General features: G+C 29.9%; 3 protein-coding genes across 5 annotated transcripts; 2 read left to right on the forward strand and 1 right to left on the reverse strand.

The window, feature by feature from the left end:
• Positions 1-958: 958 nt before the first annotated feature.
• LOC8268098 (60S ribosomal protein L21-1) lies at positions 959-2,550 on the reverse strand. Its single transcript, XM_002531127.3, has 2 exons — positions 2,244-2,550; positions 959-1,389 (listed from the first exon to the last, which is right to left on the reverse strand). Exons 1-2 carry the CDS (start codon positions 2,478-2,480, stop codon positions 1,132-1,134), a joined length of 495 nt encoding a protein of 164 aa, XP_002531173.1. The 5' UTR covers positions 2,481-2,550; the 3' UTR covers positions 959-1,131.
• A 6,797-nt stretch (positions 2,551-9,347) lies between these two features.
• Positions 9,348-10,101, forward strand: LOC8268099 (dirigent protein 22). Its single transcript, XM_002531128.3, has one exon. It carries the CDS (start codon positions 9,439-9,441, stop codon positions 10,027-10,029), a length of 591 nt encoding a protein of 196 aa, XP_002531174.1. The 5' UTR covers positions 9,348-9,438; the 3' UTR covers positions 10,030-10,101.
• A 1,181-nt stretch (positions 10,102-11,282) lies between these two features.
• LOC8268100 lies at positions 11,283-15,739 on the forward strand. 3 transcript variants are annotated; one of them, XM_048370009.1, is made up of 6 exons: positions 11,283-11,721; positions 12,034-12,085; positions 12,174-12,232; positions 12,376-12,421; positions 14,247-14,399; positions 15,037-15,739. In XM_048370009.1, exons 1-5 carry the CDS (start codon positions 11,449-11,451, stop codon positions 14,387-14,389), a joined length of 573 nt encoding a protein of 190 aa, XP_048225966.1. In that variant the 5' UTR covers positions 11,283-11,448; the 3' UTR covers positions 14,390-14,399; positions 15,037-15,739. The 3 variants fall into 3 exon arrangements, with proteins under 3 accessions (XP_048225966.1, XP_048225965.1, XP_002531175.1); XM_002531129.4 differs by lacking the exon at positions 15,037-15,739 and having other exon boundaries at positions 11,295-11,574; positions 11,671-11,721; positions 14,247-14,629; XM_048370008.1 differs by lacking the exon at positions 15,037-15,739 and having other exon boundaries at positions 11,287-11,721; positions 14,247-14,629.
• Positions 15,740-20,518: the final 4,779 nt, after the last annotated feature.

Here is a 20,518-nt window from a genome sequence, read left to right on the forward strand (position 1 = left end):
AGTTTGCTACAAAACTGTTCCTCAAGCAAAATTTGTTGGTGATGCAGAATGGCAGAGGCAAAGGAAAGAAACTCTACACCAGCAGTTCCATCTCATATGCAATATGTTCTGAAGAGGTGTGAAAACGTTAAGGAAGTGTGATCACTCAAATTCATATCCTTCTTTCATGAATAGGTAATCACCCAAAATCCTTTTTTTATCACTCACAGCCGAGCTGCCTAAGCTTGAAAACAAGCTCAATTTAGACCTCTAAAAAGATGAATGTGAAACATCAAGTTGTAATAGAAATAAAACATTTTAGCATGTAAACATATACTTATTCCCTGCGGTCAGCACTAATTTACTCAAGATCATATGAGGTTTTGATTGCAATTGTTTATTATAAGTCAGGAAGGATTCTGAACAGACTTCAGATAAGGAATGAGGAGTTGGCAGGAAAGACTTCTGGAAGAAATTGAGAAGATCTCAGAAACAGAGAGAATATGAAACTTGTTCTTCGTACAGCTATATTGCCCACCTCATACTGGTTTAAAGCAGCAGCTGGCTGGCATAAGCTGCAACATTTTCCAAATATCTTACCTCAAGTATTTATTAAGACTTTGATAACTAACCAAAAAATTGTTTCGATGTTGATCTTTATGAAATCAAGGGATATTCATAAGGATGACGTTCTTCCTTGAAATCCAGGTACAACAAAAGCAAATGCAAAATTTTTGTGCGCCAGAAAAAATATGAGAATACAGTCCTCAAGAAATTCAACATGGAAGAATTCAAGTCAACCGCAACACCAACGAATAAAACAGAGAACTCTGCTAAATAGATGTAACTGAGAAGGTTGACGAGTATTATAGGCTGTTTGATATATTTAACTGCAAGTTATCAAGATACATGGACTGTGCCAGTGAATTCATCTACAAGCAACTAAAAGCAAAAAACAATAGCACAGAACTGCATCCACTTAATCTAAGGGGAAAATTGCATAAACCATATGTAAGAGCAAATATCTCATAAGTGTCTTGTCAAAACTGAAAATAATTCAAGTCACATATCAAAAAGCTAATAATCCAGTACACAAAAGTTTGCAACTCAAACCAAACAAGAATGAACAGATAAAAACCTAGAATTTGGCCTCTAATAACCTCCCTTGAGGTCGTTAACAACATCATAGGGAATAGGTGTAACAGTTTCCAATGTAGCACCCTCGACCATGAAACCAGGTTTAGGTCCTTCTGGCTGCCTCTTTGTACTGATCACCTCACCTCTTCCCTTGGCCTCTGCCTTCAGTTCGTCATTCTTCTTCTTCCTTAGACGGAATTCCTCAGTACACCTTGATACCTGCAGATGCTCCACTCTCACATGGATTCTCTTTTTGATAATCCTGTTACCAACCTGTCAGTGTCAAAAAGAACAAACCTATTAATTCACAACTAATTCAGCAAATTATAAAATTGATAGGCTAAAACTGACACATATCATTAAGCTGTTAAAGATTCAGATAGGAAAATAACTAAGAAAATCTAAAGCCAAAGACAATCAATTTCTATCTCTACGGTCTCAACAATACTAAAGAAAATATTGTGCAAACAAAACAATACCTGGGTATTGTAAATTTAAACCTGAGTAGAATACATACAAGTATACAAGTTAACTGGGCACCAAATATGATCCACACAAAATTAGGGCCAACTGTTAATGTTAATACAAGACAACCATCAAATGCAAGAATTTTTATCAGTTGCAATATAACACGAACATTCATAATAGTACCTCAAACCTATAAGCATAAATCACCAACAGTAACAAATAAAAACACACGATGCCAACCTATATCATCGATAATAATGGATGTTTAAATCTAAATCCAGTAACAGTCAGATGAGCGGCAGCTCTAGCAGATCTCAAAACCACCAGTAAGATCAAGAAAACCATACCCACCTATTAACTATTATATAATCAACAACACATACTACAACCGAGACCAAGTGTTAATCATAACTAAAAATCAAAACACAATTCCACAACTCGACATTTCCGTAGAGGGAAATGATCAAACATCTGGCTCGCAATTCTAAACCCAAAATAATAAAAACAAACAGAAAAAGAAATCATCAGTTTCAAATGACCAAAACCCTAAATCACCAAACCCATATTTCATATCAACAAAAGATTACATAAAACACAAACAACAGAAGGCAGAAAACAGTACAAAACATTCGTAGAAATTAAAATTAATTAATGTATACCTGTTTGTTGACCTCAACACCAACAGCACGCTTGGTTACGTTCCAGACACGACCAGTTCGGCCATGATAGAACTTGTGAGGCATACCCTTATGAACGGCGCCATTAACCTTGACGTCGACATAATCGCCGATCTTGAAGGTCCTAAGGTAAGTAGTTAAAGGAATATAACCCTTCTTCCTGAATGGCCTTGCGAACAAATCTCTTGTTCTGGAACGGAGACCGTGACCTGCCGGCATTTTCTCACTCTCTCTCCCGCTCTACTTCTATTTGGTGGCTCCTGGAGAGGTTATGAAAAATGATAAAACCCTAGATGATTGTATTTATAACTGATTGTCATATGTGTCTTTAGGGTTTGTGATAAGGGGATCTCAATCGGGCTCTGGGCTACTAAGTTTGCTGGGCTTTAGGCCTGTTTATTATTATTATTATTATTATTATTATTATTATTATTATTATTATTATTATTATTATTATTTAAGAGGAGTTATTATTATAACTAATAAACAATTTTAAAAAAATGAACGTTTGAAACAGAAAAACTATAAATAAATCAAAATGATAATAAACGAGCCTAAGAATATAATGTTTTTCCAAAGGTTAATAATAAACAAGCCTAATTAATAAATGTTAAATAAATGATTTAATAGAAAAGTGAAAAAAAAAATATTTTACTTGCTTTAGATAGTGAATATCATTAGAAAGTGATATGGTAAAAACTTAAGAAATTTTCTAATAATAGTTTTTTTATTTATGAAAATAATCAAATTTAAATTTAAATTTCTATATATACTGTGTGGATCAATAATTCATAATTTTTTTCTAAAATAAAGAAAGTATACCTTTTAATATATTGTAGTTAAAATGTCGTAATTAACTATTTACATTAGATTATATGTAATTAATTTTGGTCGTTAATATTTTTATAGAAATTTTATTTATTAATATCTAAATAGAATTTTATTACGACTCTTTTTATTATATTATATCTCTCTTTACTTTCTGAAATCATCAATCAAATACTTCATGAACAATAGTTAAATTAAAGGTCTTAGCTTGTTCAATCATTTAACAATAATTTCTTTTTATTTAAGTCATTTATTGATTTAAAGTAATATTTTCTTTTTTTTAGAATAACAATTAAGATTGTTAAGAAATATGCATGTTTCGTTTAAATTTTAAATTTAAATTGGCTTAAAAGGTTTAATATATATTATGTACATGCTAATTTCATAGTTTCAAAGTATCATATTTTGTTAATATATTTTTTTGCCCCTCTTTTTGTATTAGATTAATTTTTTGTTGAAATCGTATTACTTGTTGCAATGTAAATATTGTTTGAATTAAGAATTTTTAGGTTTTAACTTATTTAAAATCTTAATTCAATTAACCAACTATTTATTTAGCGACAGAGGTGATTGAAAACGTTTGAAATATGGTTGAAGTTAATTAGAATGTTGGTTATTAGACATTACCCACATTTATACTTCTAAGATTATTCATTGAATTTATAGCCAACTTTAACATTTATTTTCATTTCATTAGTTTTGTTTAAGTTTGTTATTACACATCACCTATTATTTTTATATAAGACGTAACTAATTTAATAAATTTTTAGCTAAACTATGTAACTTATTTTCTTAACTCTATAAAACTATAAATTTTATGCAGTGTATGGTATAAATTATATGATAAACGAAAAAATAATATATATAACATCATGTTTACATGACAATATTTTTTTGTAAATTCTTACTAACTTGTGTAAATTTTTATCCAATTAAATAATTTTTTCAATTAATTTATTAAAAATTTATATTTGCATAATATATAAAATAAATTACTTTATATAATAAAAATTATATAATCAATATAATATTGCATAAAAATATTTTTTATATAAAATATAACTAATTTAATAAATTTCTAACCAAACTATTTATAAAACTACTAATTTTGTACTATAATATAAATTATGAAAAAATAACATAAATAACATTATATCTACATAATAATATCTTTTTATAATTTTTATTAATTTGTGTAAATTTTTATCAGATTAAATAATTTTTTAATTAACTTGTCAAAAAAATTTATTTACATAATATACATAATAAATTATTTTATATAATAAAAAATTATATAATTCAGCATAAATATTACATAAAAATATTTTATGTATAATGTAACCAATTTAGTAATAATTTAACCAAATTGTATAACTCATTTCTTTAAATTTATAAAATTAGTAATTTTGTACATCATATAATATAAATTATATAAAAATGAAAAATAATATAAATAGCATTATATTTACGTAATAATATTTTTTTGTAAATTTTTACTGACTTGTGCACATTTGTTTCTATTATGTAACTTATTTTATTTAATTGTTAATATCTTAATATTGACACTAAAATGGTAAAAATTACATAAAATATATAATAATAATATAAAAATATTTCTTTTATATGTATTAGCAGATTATTATTCTTTTAAATTTAAATAAAATTTAAAATAAAAAATTAAGTGTCCAAAGTCTATTAGATGATACAATAAGGCATTGAATTTTTTTTTTTTTAAAAAGGCACTCAATTAAAAGCATCCAAGAATTTCACCTAGATTTTATTTTATATATTTGATTTTATCTTTTAGTTTTAGTCATAGCCAGACTCAATTCCTCAGTTTGACACAAAGAAATTAATCAAGTCCGAGTATTTCAACAATAGAAATTAAAGCTCGAAGCCTCCATATACTTAAACAATTCTATACAATATATTCTTAAATATGTTCTTATTATTTCCGACTTTTGAATTGAAGCCAAGTTATAAAAAATAATCATAAAAAAATAATGAAAAGTGGTGGGAACATAATATAACTAAGTGAATCTTCTATTATATTTGGATTGTGAACCAACAATAACAATTAGATAACTAATGTAACGACCCGGAACCAGTCATATGAGATATTATTTGTTTTGACTCCCCCACTGATCTTACGATTTTGTTGATTTTGTGGGTTTGAAAACTTCCGAGGACGGGGGACCTCTAGCAAATCTTAACAACTCAGAAATCCCTCACGACACGAGACTTTATTCGCAAGCCAGTCCGATGGATGATTTTCTTCCCTCGCCACATGCTGAACTTTCTCAACTCCCAATTTCTCTGCATAAGATTGCGACAAAGGAATTCTGCCATTATGGTCTCCTAGTGGCTACTGCTTCGCCAACACAAAATCTGTCTCAACGATGAGTTTTCTAATTCACTTGCTATTTGATGGATACAGGCTGCAATTATAGATTTAAAAATTTATAATTTGAATCAATTGTTTATTGAGTCTAAATTGAGAGTGCAAATTCATAATTAAATAATTTCAACTAATATAAAAATATCTAATAAATTATGAGTAGATAATTTTTAATTTAATGCTCTCTTTTTTTTCTTTTCAACAATTATTTGAATAAAAACAATTTCTTTACGAAACACCTAATAAACAGTTTTTTCTCTAGCAAACAGTTTATTTTTCCTCTAAAATAAAAAAATAATAATAAATATGAAAAATAATATTTTTATTAACAGTCTCTTTTCCAGTTATTACAATATGTCAATATTTAATTAGTTAGCTATTTCAACTAAGGTCATAAAGTAGTTTTTCTAATTACAAACCTAACATTTTTCAAAAGAAAAAAGGAAAAGAAATTACAAACCTAAACAAAATTATATAAAAGAAAGGTCCTAAACGTGGAAGACTTCACTTGTTGAAGTTTATTTGGTTCTCTATTAGGAAAATATGTGAATCCTGTTTACTTACTTACCAAGAGGACCAACTTCTCTGCTTTCTCATTGATCCAACGGCCTGTCGTCGCGGGATTCACAGTTTCCTTTTGGGATTTATTTTAAAGTTAATTTGGACATATCACATTGTATGTAAATATATGTCACTTCTTCCTCTTATTAAATGTAGAATATTTAATTATTTATTCGATAAATAGATGCAATACTAAAATAGTCAATGATATTTTTTTTTTATAGAAAAAGACATTAGTCGCCTGTATAAGACTGTTGGTTGAGTTGATGACTTCATTTCCGTACTCACAACTTTTTATGTTAGGAGTTTAATTTTTTAACATAAGGTGATGTGTTTTTTAATCACACTTTATTATTTTAGAAATTATATTATTAGTTTATATTTAAATTTATTAATATTATTAATAGGTTTAGTAATTAGATTTTTTTGTTGTAAAATGTTATCTGATAGATGGTGAAAATAGAATTCTTTAGTTTTGCATATAATATAAAATTCGTTGGAATTGATTAAAATTAAAAAATTGAATTATAAATCTATTTTATTTTTTAAATTTTATAAAAATTAAAATGGCTAGCCTTAAATGAAAGCTAAGTTAGTAGGGAATTAAATGATAATTGAATTATAGACAATTGATATTGAATTAACAGTATTAGCGAGTTTATATGTAAATGATTAACAATTTTAATTCTTATGATATTAAAGTGTCATAAAAAAATCACATAACTATTTTTTTGAGTTATGAATAAGGAGAGCATGAGTCAACTTAAGATATACATCTACTGCCAAACTAAGTCAAAACTATATGACCATTTATATCGAAGGTTAAATCATATGGTGAAATTTTGTACTTTTCCTTTTATTTTAGAGTATTATGATTTAATAATAATGATTTTGAAATTCAGTTCAATAATTTAAGAAATCATAATGATTTTAGATTTTAATTTGTATTAAAAAATAATTATTTTAATTTGATAGTTCTCGTAATAAAATAGTTAAAAAATATGAATCAAACTAACATAATATTAGGAAAATTATATAGTCACTTTGCATGTTATTTTAAACAACCAACAAGATTATGTCAAATAAAATTAAAAAAAGTTAAATTTGATAACCTATAAATACAAGTTACCAACTAGAATCGGAATTGCTCAAGCAACATAAAATAATAGTATACAAAAATTATTTTAGAATACGGAAAACTATAAAAAAAGTATAACTTTTTCATAAAATAGTAATATACTTATCATTTATGAATAAGATAGTAATATATTTTGTATTTATGAAAAAATTAATATTTTTTATAATTTTTTTAATCTTTTTTAAATTATTACATTTCATAAAAATAATTAATTTTGCATAATGGCATACATTTTTTTTTCCGTAAATGGTAATATTTAAGAGATAGAGTGTCTAAAATTGAATGAATAAAATTCAATAAATTTCTAATTCAAATTCAAAATAAAGTTGTTTTATTTTAAACAAAGTAATAATAGAAGCAACCTATATATTAATATATATGTGTATATTTAATTTAATTGTCGCTATTCACTTGAATGGCATTTGATTACCACAACAGCAACTACGCACATGAATGGTGCAATTTCAGAATGTACCCACCTAAATTAGATATGTAGTACTTGTTTTTAATCATCGAATGCCCATTCTATTGTGACCTTAAACCTGATCACATTTAAATACACCAAAATCCACCCATTTGTCTTACTGTACCTACATATTACAATTTCATTCTGGTGCCTTAATCATGCTTTTCCTTCTCTTAATTTACTTTTAATTAATAATTTTCGCATATAAAATGGTAATAATAAATAAATTATTATTGTTCGCCACATATGATTATATACTTTTTACTATAAGTATAATGCCCGATATATTTTATGATGTATTTAATTATATTGATTGGTATATCATTAATATTGACTAAGTATAATTAAAAGTGTATCAGTATAAATATGATTTGATTTTAAAATCTATCGTTTTACTGCCTTTTGAATTCTAAGTGTTTAGTTGTGCTATGTAGTCTCATTCTCTCTTTTTCTTTTTAATTCTGTCTGTTATTCACCGAAATTTTATCCTTTTAATCCATCAATTATTTTCATATTTTTGTTTTATATTAATTAATTTTATAATTTTTAATTTGTAGGAGTGTTGAGTTCTCCATTTATAAAGTTGATAAAGAGAAAAAAATTAATTTAACGTTTTACATAAAAAAAGATTATAAAATAAATATATAATTTTAAACCACCGAGTAAAATATTTATCTACAAAATTGTAATTTTTTATTATATCAACACAACTAATAATTATGAGAAATAAAATATTTTATACATCATTTTTAATATTTAATATTTATTTTTATTTTATATTCATATTCATGTTTATTACAAAAGAAAAATGATGATGTTCGGTCATGCTTGGACTCGGATTGTCCCGTTCCGAAAGCAAGGAATTTGTTTCCTTTTCCTTTTCCTTTTTCTTTTTCTTTTCTTTTCTTTTCTTTTCTTTGTTGGGGTTGTACGACGGGTGTCAAGACCTTAAAAGGCATAGTATGCTTTCCTTTCTGTTTTTTTTCCTCAGTTTGCCAAGCTTCAAACTGGTCCCTTTATTTTGTAAGCCTCAAACTGGTCCCTTTAACCTTTATTTTGTAAGCCTCAAACTGGTCCCATTTATTTATACTTCTTCTTATCCTCCCTATTATTTGTAAGAACCATATAATCTTTTGATCTAATAATGAACTCCACAATATTTTTAGATAGAAAATTAAATGATATAAAATTCACCATACATTAAGAGTATGATACTTTCTATATCCGTCTCATGGATCATTTTAGATTGAATCACTTCATTTTTACAGCTCTTTGTTTATTGGTACCATAGTACATTTTATGCATATTTTAGTTAAGTTATATTTTTTATGTAGTTCAAACCAGTAAAAAAACTTATTCGATCAAATAAAAGTTTAGTTTTTTTTTATATTTATTATAAATTTAATTTGATATATAATAAAAAAATTAATTTAGATTGTATTTATATTTAAAACTGTACACAAATTTATTTTTGTATAGTTGAATATGATACATATTTAAACTAAGAAAGTTTTATATACTTTGGTACATATAATATAATTAATAAAAAAATGATATATATATATACAAGTGTTTTATATTTTAAAATATTTTATTATTTAAAATTAATAAATATATATTAATTTTTTAAAATTAATTAATATATATTAATTATTTATAAATTTAGTGTATAAATGGATCTCCTGTAAAATAATTTTCCCGTTTAAATTACCTTTCCCTTCCTTTCATCGTTCCCAAAACATCTCCATTACTTGCCAATAACTAGCCCAGTAGTCCTCTCTCCTCCATGGCCAAAACCTTCTCAAGACTCCCTTTTATTCCTCTCCTCTTTCTCTCCATTACTCTCTTCTTCTCAAATACTCTTACTACAGCAAAATCTAACAGTTTCTCAAGAATCCTATCCCCAGCCACACTAGGCCTTAAAAGGGAGAAACTAAGCCACCTTCACTTCTACTTCCACGACATAGTTAGCGGCCGAAACGCCACGGCGGTCCCGGTAGCTAGTGCAGACATGACCAACCACTCCTCATCTGCGTTTGGACTGGTGAATATGATGGATGACCCTTTAACCGCAGAGCCTCATCTCAGCTCCAAAATTGTAGGAAGAGCACAAGGGATTTACGCATCAGCTTCACAAAGTGAACTCAGTTTCTTAATGGTGCTGAATTTTGCTTTCACTCAAGGTAAATATAATGGTAGCAATCTGAGTGTTTTGGGACGAAATAGTGTTTTTTCTGGGATCAGAGAGATGCCGATTGTCGGTGGAAGTGGGCTTTTTCGGTTTGCTCGGGGCTATGCTCAGGCGAAAACTCATGAACTTGACCTGAAAACAGGGGATGCTATTGTGGAGTATAATGTCTATGTCTTCCATTATTGAGTTTGAGGCTGCTTCTATTTTGTTTGTTTTTCTTTTGGCTTAATAAAAAAAGAATATTGCTTCTGTGTTTTAGTTTTGTGTTTTGCTGTGGTTTTATGTTTACTTGTTTTCTTGTGCCAAGAAATGACAAAGATTAATTTACATCAAGTTTATAAACTTAAATTATGCTTGGGAGGTTTGATGAATGGAATATACATGGGTGAATTCAACAAGTAACTTTTCAATATATTTATTTATTTATTAAATAAAAAATATAAAATTTTAGATTATTTTCCATAATTTTTTTTTTAAAAATTATATAGAAATATTTTAGTATGTAATGTTTATATAAAATTTACATATCAAGATATTTTATATAAATTTAATTTAAATTTTATCATTTCTTAAATAAATATATATAAATATTATGTACAAATATTTTAATATATAATTTTTATATAAAAACTACATATCAAAATATTTTAAATAAATTTTATTCAAATTTTGTAATTTCTTTTAAATAAATATATAAATATATTAATTTATTACCGTAAATACAATACTCTAAAATTTAGAATATATATAGATATCGTCTTTAGTTATTCAATATCCAAACCTCTTTCGACGACATCTCTATATTTATCTATTGGCGGAGGGACTTTAGAGGCGCGACCATTCTCAAGAACCAAAAAGACTGAGCTGAGGGAAGCCCTATGAGTCACTCAAACGACGGTAAGAGGGCCCTTGATCTATCATCAATAGAGGGAGCTGACCCCGCTAGGCAAGAGGACCACTGCTGGGATGATTGATCAGCCGCCACATTTCTTGAACGGCCGATATTTTATATATTTTTAATTTATAAAATTAAAATTTTTATAATAATTTTTCATATATAAATTTTTTAATTAGTTTTAAATTAAATCCACATACAACTAATTCAATAAAAGATGTTTTATATTATTAGTTAATGTGTTAACTGCACTAATATATATTTATATTAAAAATATAATTATATTATTTTATAAAATTATAAATTATTATGTAATTTAAATAAGTCTTTATTAATTAACATGTTAGCTATAATCTTTTTAAAATTATTATTTAATTAAAAATAACATATAAAAAAAATTTATATCTACATCCATATTTATATGGCAAGACTAAATGCATAATTAGAATAATTCTCTTATCTGATTCAATTTTTATATTCAATATTTTTTTTTATTAATAAAAATTGAAAATTTATAAATATTTTATTATAAAAATTAAATTCTTTAAATAAAAATCAACCTTAGGAAGGGTGAATCAAAGGAAGTCGGAGTTAAGTTAGACTTGGGCTGTGGAATGTTTAATAGACTGAAATATAAGAAGAAATTGATATCTGAATGTAATTAGAGGTTGTCCAGAAAAAGAAAAAATTAAAATTAAAAAAAGGGAAAGATGGGAACAAGAGAAGTGTACGAAGAGAAACTAAGGAACGGGAATTTACACCACGATCCAACCATTAATCCTGGCCTCGGTTCTCCTCGCTGCCCTCGCTGTCTCTCTCTTCTAATCCCTAATTCTGTATGTTTGTTTTCCTTTTCCTATTTCTTTTTATGCTTCTTTTTCAACCATTATTATTCTCGACTCAAATCTTTTTTTTTTTTTTTCGAAATTCAGGATAAAGGAGAATGGACTATTACCTCTGTTTTACACGACGCTACTGCTGTGGTCCGTTTAATCTTTTTTAATTTTTTTGAAATTTCTTACTTTAGTTTGTGCTATTTTAATTTGATATTTATTTGCTTTGCTTGTGTGATTGTTTAAACCCCTGTCTGTTGTTTAATTAATGATTTATTTAATTGAACATGTTAAGTTTATGATTCCGGTTCCTACTGGTTTTGCAATTTTCACATATTAAAACGATGTTTTAGTATATATACCTGTGTGCAATTGTCGTATATTAGTTTCTTTTTTTTTTTTTCTTGTGTGTGTGTGTTTGTTTTATTTATTTGGAACTTTTGTCCTGTTGATGTTAAGTAGGCTGGCTCTGGAATTGGTGGAATGCTTAGTGCTGTTCATGGATTCAATACAGGTATAATTATCTGATTCATTCCTTTTGTCTTGTTAGATTATGTTATGATTTGTTGTTTGCACATTCTTAAGTGCCTTAATGGTTCTAGGTATCCCATTCCTTCAAAATCGTCTCAAGGGACCTAAATGGCTGTCTCTCCTAGTCGGGGTATATCTCCTTCCTTTGGTCGTTTTTATTTGAAGTCTTCTTAAGCTATAAAAGGCTTAGCTTATTACTGCTTTATGGCATTAAACATTGATGAGTATCATCATTGGTTTTTTTTTTTTTCTTCTCTATTACTCTGTTGGCAGCTTCCTCCCTTGCTAGCGGTTTCAGGTGCTAGTGCCGCATTTGGAGGTAAGCATAGAATCTATCTCCATTACTGTGATTGAAGTGCATTCTTAGCATGCAATGTAGGACTTTGCTTTTTATCTTGATTCCATAATAGAGTATTGTCTTTTTGCTTATCTCAAAGCTTCTCGAATCTCAATCAAATGTGCTAGCAATGTTGGATTCTTTGTTATAAGGGAAAGAACTCTAAAAGCATAACTTTGCAAGATCTGGTTCAAGACTGTCCTGAACATTTTTAACCACATTTGTCATTATTTTTCCGTTTGTACCTTTCTTGTTGGTAACTTGGTATATCTAATTGTGTATTAAGAATTCTCTTTTCACAAAGAACAGAAGGGGCCCTAGTGGTTGTGGTGGTGGAGGGGCATATGCTGGGTGCAGAAAATAGCGCAAGACTGTATCATTTCTCTAATACAAATTTGACTTTACAATGGCTAACCAATCAACATGATTGTATGCCAATTCCTAAACTACAAGATCTTTTCCTTTTACCTATAGAGACAAGGTCCAAAGGCCTCAATTTTGGTGATATCTGGTTCCTCCGATTTATCACATGTTTTCATTTGTTCGAGAAAACACTTGTTTGCAAATCATTGAGGTCCTCACCCACATACCTCTTTGGAAATTTTCTCAATTTTGCTTTCTGGGTTTCGCTGGTCATTTTGTAGGTTTCTGCTTTAGGCTTCATGCCTCAATTTTTACATATGCTCTTCTTTGATTTTTGGACTTTTCGTGTTAGTTTTTTCCTTGAATTGGTTAGGATTTCACATTATGCATAGAAATGCAAGAATTTTGGGATTCGCAATTTCAGCTTGAGTAGCTTGAGCTCATCCTATGTGAAACTGACAATGCGAGATTGATTGCTTTCAAACTTGTGTGCAGTCAGGTCCCTTCCCCACCACCCTGTAAAGAACCTTTTTTCTTTTCTATTGTCATTATTCTTTTTTAATTAGAATTTGTTGGCTAGCATAAATAAACTGGCAAACAATCCCAGAAAGGCACCCAGGTAGTTCTGTCTTGAGAAAGGCAAGGAAATCTAAACATTAGTAGCCACAGCAGATAGCAATGCTGAATTGAAGAATTGAGTATGATAGTTATGAGGTCTAGAGTTTTTATCCTACTTGAGCTGGACGAGGTTCAACTTCGACCTGTCTTACTTTAGAGGGGCCCAAAGCTGTGCTTGTCAGACCTGCGTGGAATATAGTTTCTTACAAGTTATAACATCAGGTCAACTATCTAAAGCTGGATCATACTAGTAATATGGCAGTGGGTTGTAGACATTTTAGGAATATAATTTTGCAACAGTAGGTTAATCTTGTGAAATGATTGACTAGAGTCTGTGTTTTAGTGAGTTCCTCTCAGAATCGAGGATTTAGCTAATTAAACGATAGAAGAGATGTAGCTATAGCCTTGTGGCCAGAGACTTTGTATTTTGTTTTGAGCATTTCCATTAGCGATCAAGGATCTTAGGATTTTGGAAATTTCACTATAGTGCTTGATAAGTATGATATATATGTAGCATTTTCATTTACTATTTCATGAGTGATCTTACAGAAAGTCACTTATCTTTTGGCTATGCTCATGATAGTCTTTGATGTTGCATTATTGTGTTCTTATGGACATTGTATGGGGCTTGTTTAAAGTCTATTATTAGTTATGTGTCATACATGTTTGAGGATATTAAAGTCACTTATCAAAGCACACTGTTTATAGAAGAGCTTCCTGTTCGATCTAAATGAATCTCTTAACATTATTTTATCTTCCTTTATTTCTTAAATTTGGATTCAGATGTAATTCAACTTCATCTGGGTGTTAAATTGCACTCTTGTAGGTTATGCACTTCCAAAGTTTGCTCAACTCACTGTAACATCCTACTATGCTGCCTCAAGTGCCTCACATTATGGGATTTCACTGCTCACCCGACACATTGAAGAGTCCCATACATCTCGGGTTCAGCAAGAAAGGCACAGATGAATTTTTTCAGGTGCACATAATATAGAAATTACTTGAGCTGTCTCAACCTTGTAAGCACTTAATATTTATTGGCAGATGTATGGTCTTGTAGGTGGTGGAATATGCCACCTTTATATTTTTACTTTTTACGAGAAACAATTTTTCCTTATTCTAAAACCAATTTGATGGATGCTAAATATTGCAGTCGAGTTGGCTTTTTTTGGTGATTTTTAACCAGTTTACTTGTAAAGGTTGATGGCATAACATCTTTTATGCTATTGATTATGGAAAAATTTAACTTGATTAATGTTTTGATGGTAGATGTTGATATTATTTGTTCATATGGTCATTGTTGAAGTTGAAACATACAGGGATTTAGGCTTTAATAAATCAGTAAGCATGGAAAGTCAGTATAAGGAAATGTCATGAACAATTGTGAAATTATGATGTCTTTGGTGGTTCCTTTTGTAGCACATCTGGTTTTAGCCAGCGAACAGTTTAGGATTCCCCATCATTTTCTTTTAGGCCTTCTCAAGAGTCACTAGCTGTTCTAACATTTGAAATTCTGCAGCCAAACTAAATGAAACTTTTTGTTAAATGGTTGTGAACAAGAGGATGTCTTTGGCTATCAATAACTCCTGACTAGTATATTACTTATGGCTACGTAGGTGGCATGTTTTGATGGCCTACAAAATCATCAAATTTTGGAAGATTAGTATGGTAACTATCTTTTCCACAAGTTGGTCGAGCTGTTCTTAGCAAATGTATGCAGTGATCTGGAATGGCTACTAGGAGTGGATATTTGCTACAGCATTAGCTTCATCCTTATTCTCATGCAGTAGATATATGTACTCAGAAGGGTGTGAAATTCGAGCTGATTGCCTTGACCCACAGGGTGGTTCTAGTCTCTGGTTAGAATCTTCATCGAGTCCGACATAATTGGTGGGTAGTCCTTAATTGGTAGGCACAAAAACCGTTAGCAGTTGATGCATAGTTCTACAGGATTGCACGGTTAGCAGCAGCGGTAGGTGGTTCTGGGCTAAAATAAAACTTATTTAATTGCCGCAGTGAGTGTTATGGTAATTGGGCAGAAAGGATCCAGTGAGTTGTCTTGGCCTAGTTGCCTCTGTAAACTTGGAAGTCTTGAGTTGCAGAATTGAAATACAGCTGGTCACATTACTTGAGGCTGTAGGATCTTTTGTCTATTTGTTTGTTTTTTAATATTGTCATATTTAGGGTACAGCAGCTATAGTGTATAATTTGATAGAAATTGTAAGGTAAATGTCCAAATTCAACAAATACTTTTTTAGAATATATATATTTTAAATAATTGAATAAGAAAGAATCAATAATAATCTTGTACTTTGTAAATATATCAAACTATTTGTCCATGAAAATAAGAAAATTAAATTCCTATCTTAACATAAATTGTTAAGCCATAAGTATAGCATATTTGACACTAATTTATTCGTAAATCATAAGGTGTTTTTGCCTTAAAATATATATAAAAAAGAAATTAGGTTTGAATTATCTAACTCAGTCCGGCTTTGGCAGGGTGGTCCTTAAAGTTGTTCCCCAAGTTATATAATGGGACCTGAATTTTCCTTCATTAAATTCCAAACGGCATTTTAGCTTTCAAAATCTGAACCTCGATGTTGTTATGTACTTACGTGGGCAACACAGTGGGGTAGAAAGACATGTTCTATCAGTGTCGTAATAAAGTCCCATTAAGGGTTTAGAGTGACCTGGGTTCGGAGCCCCACTTTCTGTGTCCCAACTATACTCAAAACGGTCTCCTAATACACTTTTAATTCCTTTCTTCACAAATGGGTTTAGATAATGATGTTTTAGCCTTGCAATTAGATGCGAAGAACAATTTAATATGAGAAGAGAAAAGCAAAGGACAAAATTGACTTTAGGTATATAACATGGTTAAAATTTTCTTTCCTGTGTGAAAGGAAGGAAGATAGGTAAGAAAAACAAAAAGAAAAGCTAAGGAACAAAAAAAACGAAGGTGGCCGAAGCAGAACGAAAGGTCGGACCACTTGGGTGTACATGTTTGTTGACTATTAAATGCAAAAATGCTATATGGGTTTCGCCTCCACTCCTCCTACCACGGTCACCTCACCTCAGCCCAATTGTACTGTGAAAACAAAAAGCAATAATCTTTTTGTTGAGGTTTTTCTTTTCTTTCTTTTTTTTGCAGTTTTTGATGCACCTACTTAGGCGCAGATTTAGCAAAAAGTGTTGGCTAGCTACTGTATAAACTATCAACCTCGTTTGAAACTTCATAGGGATGTGGGCCGATGCTTCTTAAATTCCACTGATCTTTCTCTCCCTCTTTCTTTCTCTCTCTTATATGTATACATGCTATTGCTAACAGTGGAAGAGAAAAGAGTGAACTGTGTAGGTAATGTGGAAGTGGTCCTAATGATAATGTACGTACTCTTTTCACAAGTCTTTATTTTGCTTCTTTATATCATCACATGCCCTACCCTAGATGCATTTACTTGTGGACCCCTAGATAGTTGGGGTTGATGTTAACATTGAAGTTGGGTGCATGCAGCAACATTATTTTGGATGGTTCCTCAGTTGCCCCTTTTGAGTTCTTGGTGAAACTGAAGCCTCAATCCTATTTTAATTGGGAGAGGGTTGTCTCATTTGCTATCCTTTTGTGTTAACATAGGTTTGAACTTACAGTCTACTGCATGGGTTGGTATTTAAATATGTCCCTTTGTACAATTTGTAGGGTGGGTATAGCCTTGGCCAGTTAGCCTAAGCAAAACTGGTATGTCAAGATAGATTTCTCATTTGCTGGATTGCTATATGAAGTTCCAGTTCAGTGCCATTCATCTCAATGTCCTCAAAAGCACCCACTCATAATTTGTTTGTACGAACATCCGTAATTGCATTATTCTTCTTCTTCTTATTATTATTTTCCTTTTTGACGCTTGCTACCACCACACCATCTAAACAGAATACCTCAACAGGGTTTCCTATTCTTTTCCCTTTATCATAGGGCTGACATTTCCAAGGTCACATACAAGAACTTATTTTTTTCTTTAATATACAAAAGATTTTTCTGTTTTTAAGTACATTTTAGAATTTAGCAGTAAAGAACACTGTACTAGGAGTAAATTTTCTTTTGGTACTTCTGTGCAGTGGTGAAAATGGAATAGATAGATACAGATGTAGTTATAGCAGCAGTGCTGGACCTACTGCTTACCTTCTGGCTGTGTGGGCTGTCCTCTATAGGCAAAATTAAGATAAGAACTCTTGAGTTGAGAGTTTTCCCATTTGAGTTTGTGAATAGTTCCTCCACCTTGTATCATCACTTCTGAAATTTATCAAAGCTGCTCAAAGTCTTTTAAATCATTGTTCTCAGTTGACTACTGACCAGTGGTAGTTTGTACCTTCAATATTCCTTTATATCATATTTTTCTTTTTCTACCAAGAACTTAGGGTTGTGATAAATGGTATTACGAGTGGGTTTCCTTTTTGGAGATGCTCTAGTTTGGACCCCTTTATTCCTTTTTTTTTTTTCCTTAAAAATTTTCACATGACCCAAGGAAAGTGGAAGGAAGCACTCCATTTTAATTTCCTGTATAACTTTCTGTGCTATGAGACATGGAGGCACTTAATCACTGGATTTATAGGTTAATGAATACTTGCTTATGGTCTTGGTCAAACATATTTTGTGGATAGGCAATACAGTTAATCAAGTGTTTAACAATTAATTACTGCCCTTTAAATAATTGAGCACTTACTTAAAAGTACAATCTTCACAAGATTTGTACCAGGTATGGTCAGAAATTTGCATAGGTTGATCATGATTATGCATTCAAGCTTGGTTTTTTAAATAGTATTTTTCCAAAACTGATTCGAATTATATACATGTTCAGTACAATAATTGGGGCAGTGGATGACAGACCTGGCTGGCTGGGTAGGAGTTATTTTACTTTGCTGCCTTTTTCTTACATCCTTGTAATAATTGAGCTTATCTTTTGTACAAATAGTACTTATTATGTCACCGTTAATTTGACAATAATGTCTTTGCAATTATATGAGTATTGAAATCTTTAAAACTGTCTTTTCTTTCTAGCTTCTATTACAAAGTAAGGCCTACATGCCAACTGAGGTTTGTTTGGAGGGAATGGCTATTTTTAGGACAGTCTTATGGATTCACTGAAAAAGTGAAGCACATGATAATGCAGTTTTAGCTGAAACTGAAAGCTCTGATGTAACAGAAGCCATCATAATTATGTGACATTTAGATGTTGAACTTTCCTGGAAAAATTAAAAGCTCCTTTATGACATCTTAGGATTAAGATTCAACAGTGCATAATACACTTGAACTTCTCCTAGGATGTAAGAAGATTGGCGTTTCTATTTGACCATCTTATGATTTTGCAACAATCTTATATATGTTTATTCATCTAATGCATTCACACAGACAAACTCTTTTGGTAAGAGGTCTTGAGTTCTGTGCGCCCAGTTCTCAATTCTATCTTTTTTCTGTCTTCATTACAGATTTTTAAGATTATTGGTAATAGCAATAAACTTGCTTTTTGGCAACATAATACCTTTAATATGTCAGCTTCAAATTGTCTCTATTATGGAACAACTGAATTAATTAGCATATATTTTGCTTGTGAGACAAAACACAAATCCCGACATCAATAGTTGATGATATGGATCCGCAATCTTGCAAAATTTTATAATTCCAGTGTTTGTTAGTAAATTCACCGAATGATGCCAATTAGCATCTTGGAAAAACTGACCTCTTGTGCTGCCAAAGTAACAGTGGGATTAAAGAAGGAAACCTGATCTCTTGTGCTGCCACCCAAAAGAAAAGAAAAAAAGAAACAGTGGGATTAGGGAAGAAGACATAAAATGCAGTGACTTGCTTCAGAATAGGAAAAGAAAATAAAAACTAGAAAAATTCCAAACAGATAATAGTAATGGAATCAGTCTCACATATGCAATACTCACACATAGGGAAGTACTGCGTTCCCAATCTTTTACTATAAGCCATGCAATGCAAGTGCGAGCTCATCTGAGACTTGAATCTTCACACTGTAGCTTGTAAAGAGGCATAAATTTGCTGGTGTTCTCCGATCTTTCTAAGGATGTGAAGGGAAGAAATATATGTTTTAGTTTGATTCCCTGAATTATCTAAAGTTTTGATCAGGAATGGCCTGGTTAATTAGTATTTGGAGTGATGGGGATTTTTCATTGAAAGATTTCCAAACTCAGAGATCCTCAATTAGGGTTTGCAGAAACACCTAAAACCTTTCCATTCTGAACTATCTCGATTTTTCGGAATGATTTTGTATGAAATTTTGATCGTCTAATAGAACGATTTGGTATTCTCCGGGTTAAGTAAAAATTCAAAAATTTTCTACTTTTTAATACTTTTCATTTAATTAATGGCAATAAAAATGAAAAGACAAATAATTTTCTTAGCATATTTATATTAGTGTCATACAATTCATTACATGGTTACTAATTTTTACTCTATAGTATAAATAATTTAAACAAAGGAAATTAAACAGTTAAGATTAAATAAAAAGTGCTTTTAAATCGATTGCAGATTTTTACTTTTCCAAAGGAAATTAATTTTAACTTTGGTTCTTCGATTCGGTACAATTTAAAATAATTTGGTATAGTTCTTGATATAGATAATGGAATTTAGAATTGCAATTAGTTGGAATGATGTAATTCAGAAAAAAATTAAACAGTTAAGAGGCCTGTGATCGCTTTTTATAACAGTTCAAAATCTTCACTTACAATATTTAACTCTAGTTGATATTGTCACTTATGAAATTAGCAAGATTGTAAGTTTGAATTTCTTTTCGACTGTCTATTAATATCAAAAGAAATTATCGTATTTGTGATGAATATCAAAAGAAAATATTATAAATCATATACGTAGGATGAAGAGATCTTTTTCATTATGTGCCTAAAAAAATTGTTTAGCTTCCGGTTGCTTTTTTATAAAAAATCATTATCTATTTTAAAAAATTATTAATTAGTATATGTACCATCTATATAATAAATAATAATATATTATTAAATATCCAACGTTAAAATGTAAGATACCGTTGTTTACAATACTTTCTTATTTACTGGGATGCGATGTATGGAAAT

This window comes from Ricinus communis, chromosome 10 (genome assembly GCF_019578655.1).
Source record: "Ricinus communis isolate WT05 ecotype wild-type chromosome 10, ASM1957865v1, whole genome shotgun sequence".
Lineage (NCBI taxonomy): Eukaryota > Viridiplantae > Streptophyta > Magnoliopsida > Malpighiales > Euphorbiaceae > Ricinus > Ricinus communis.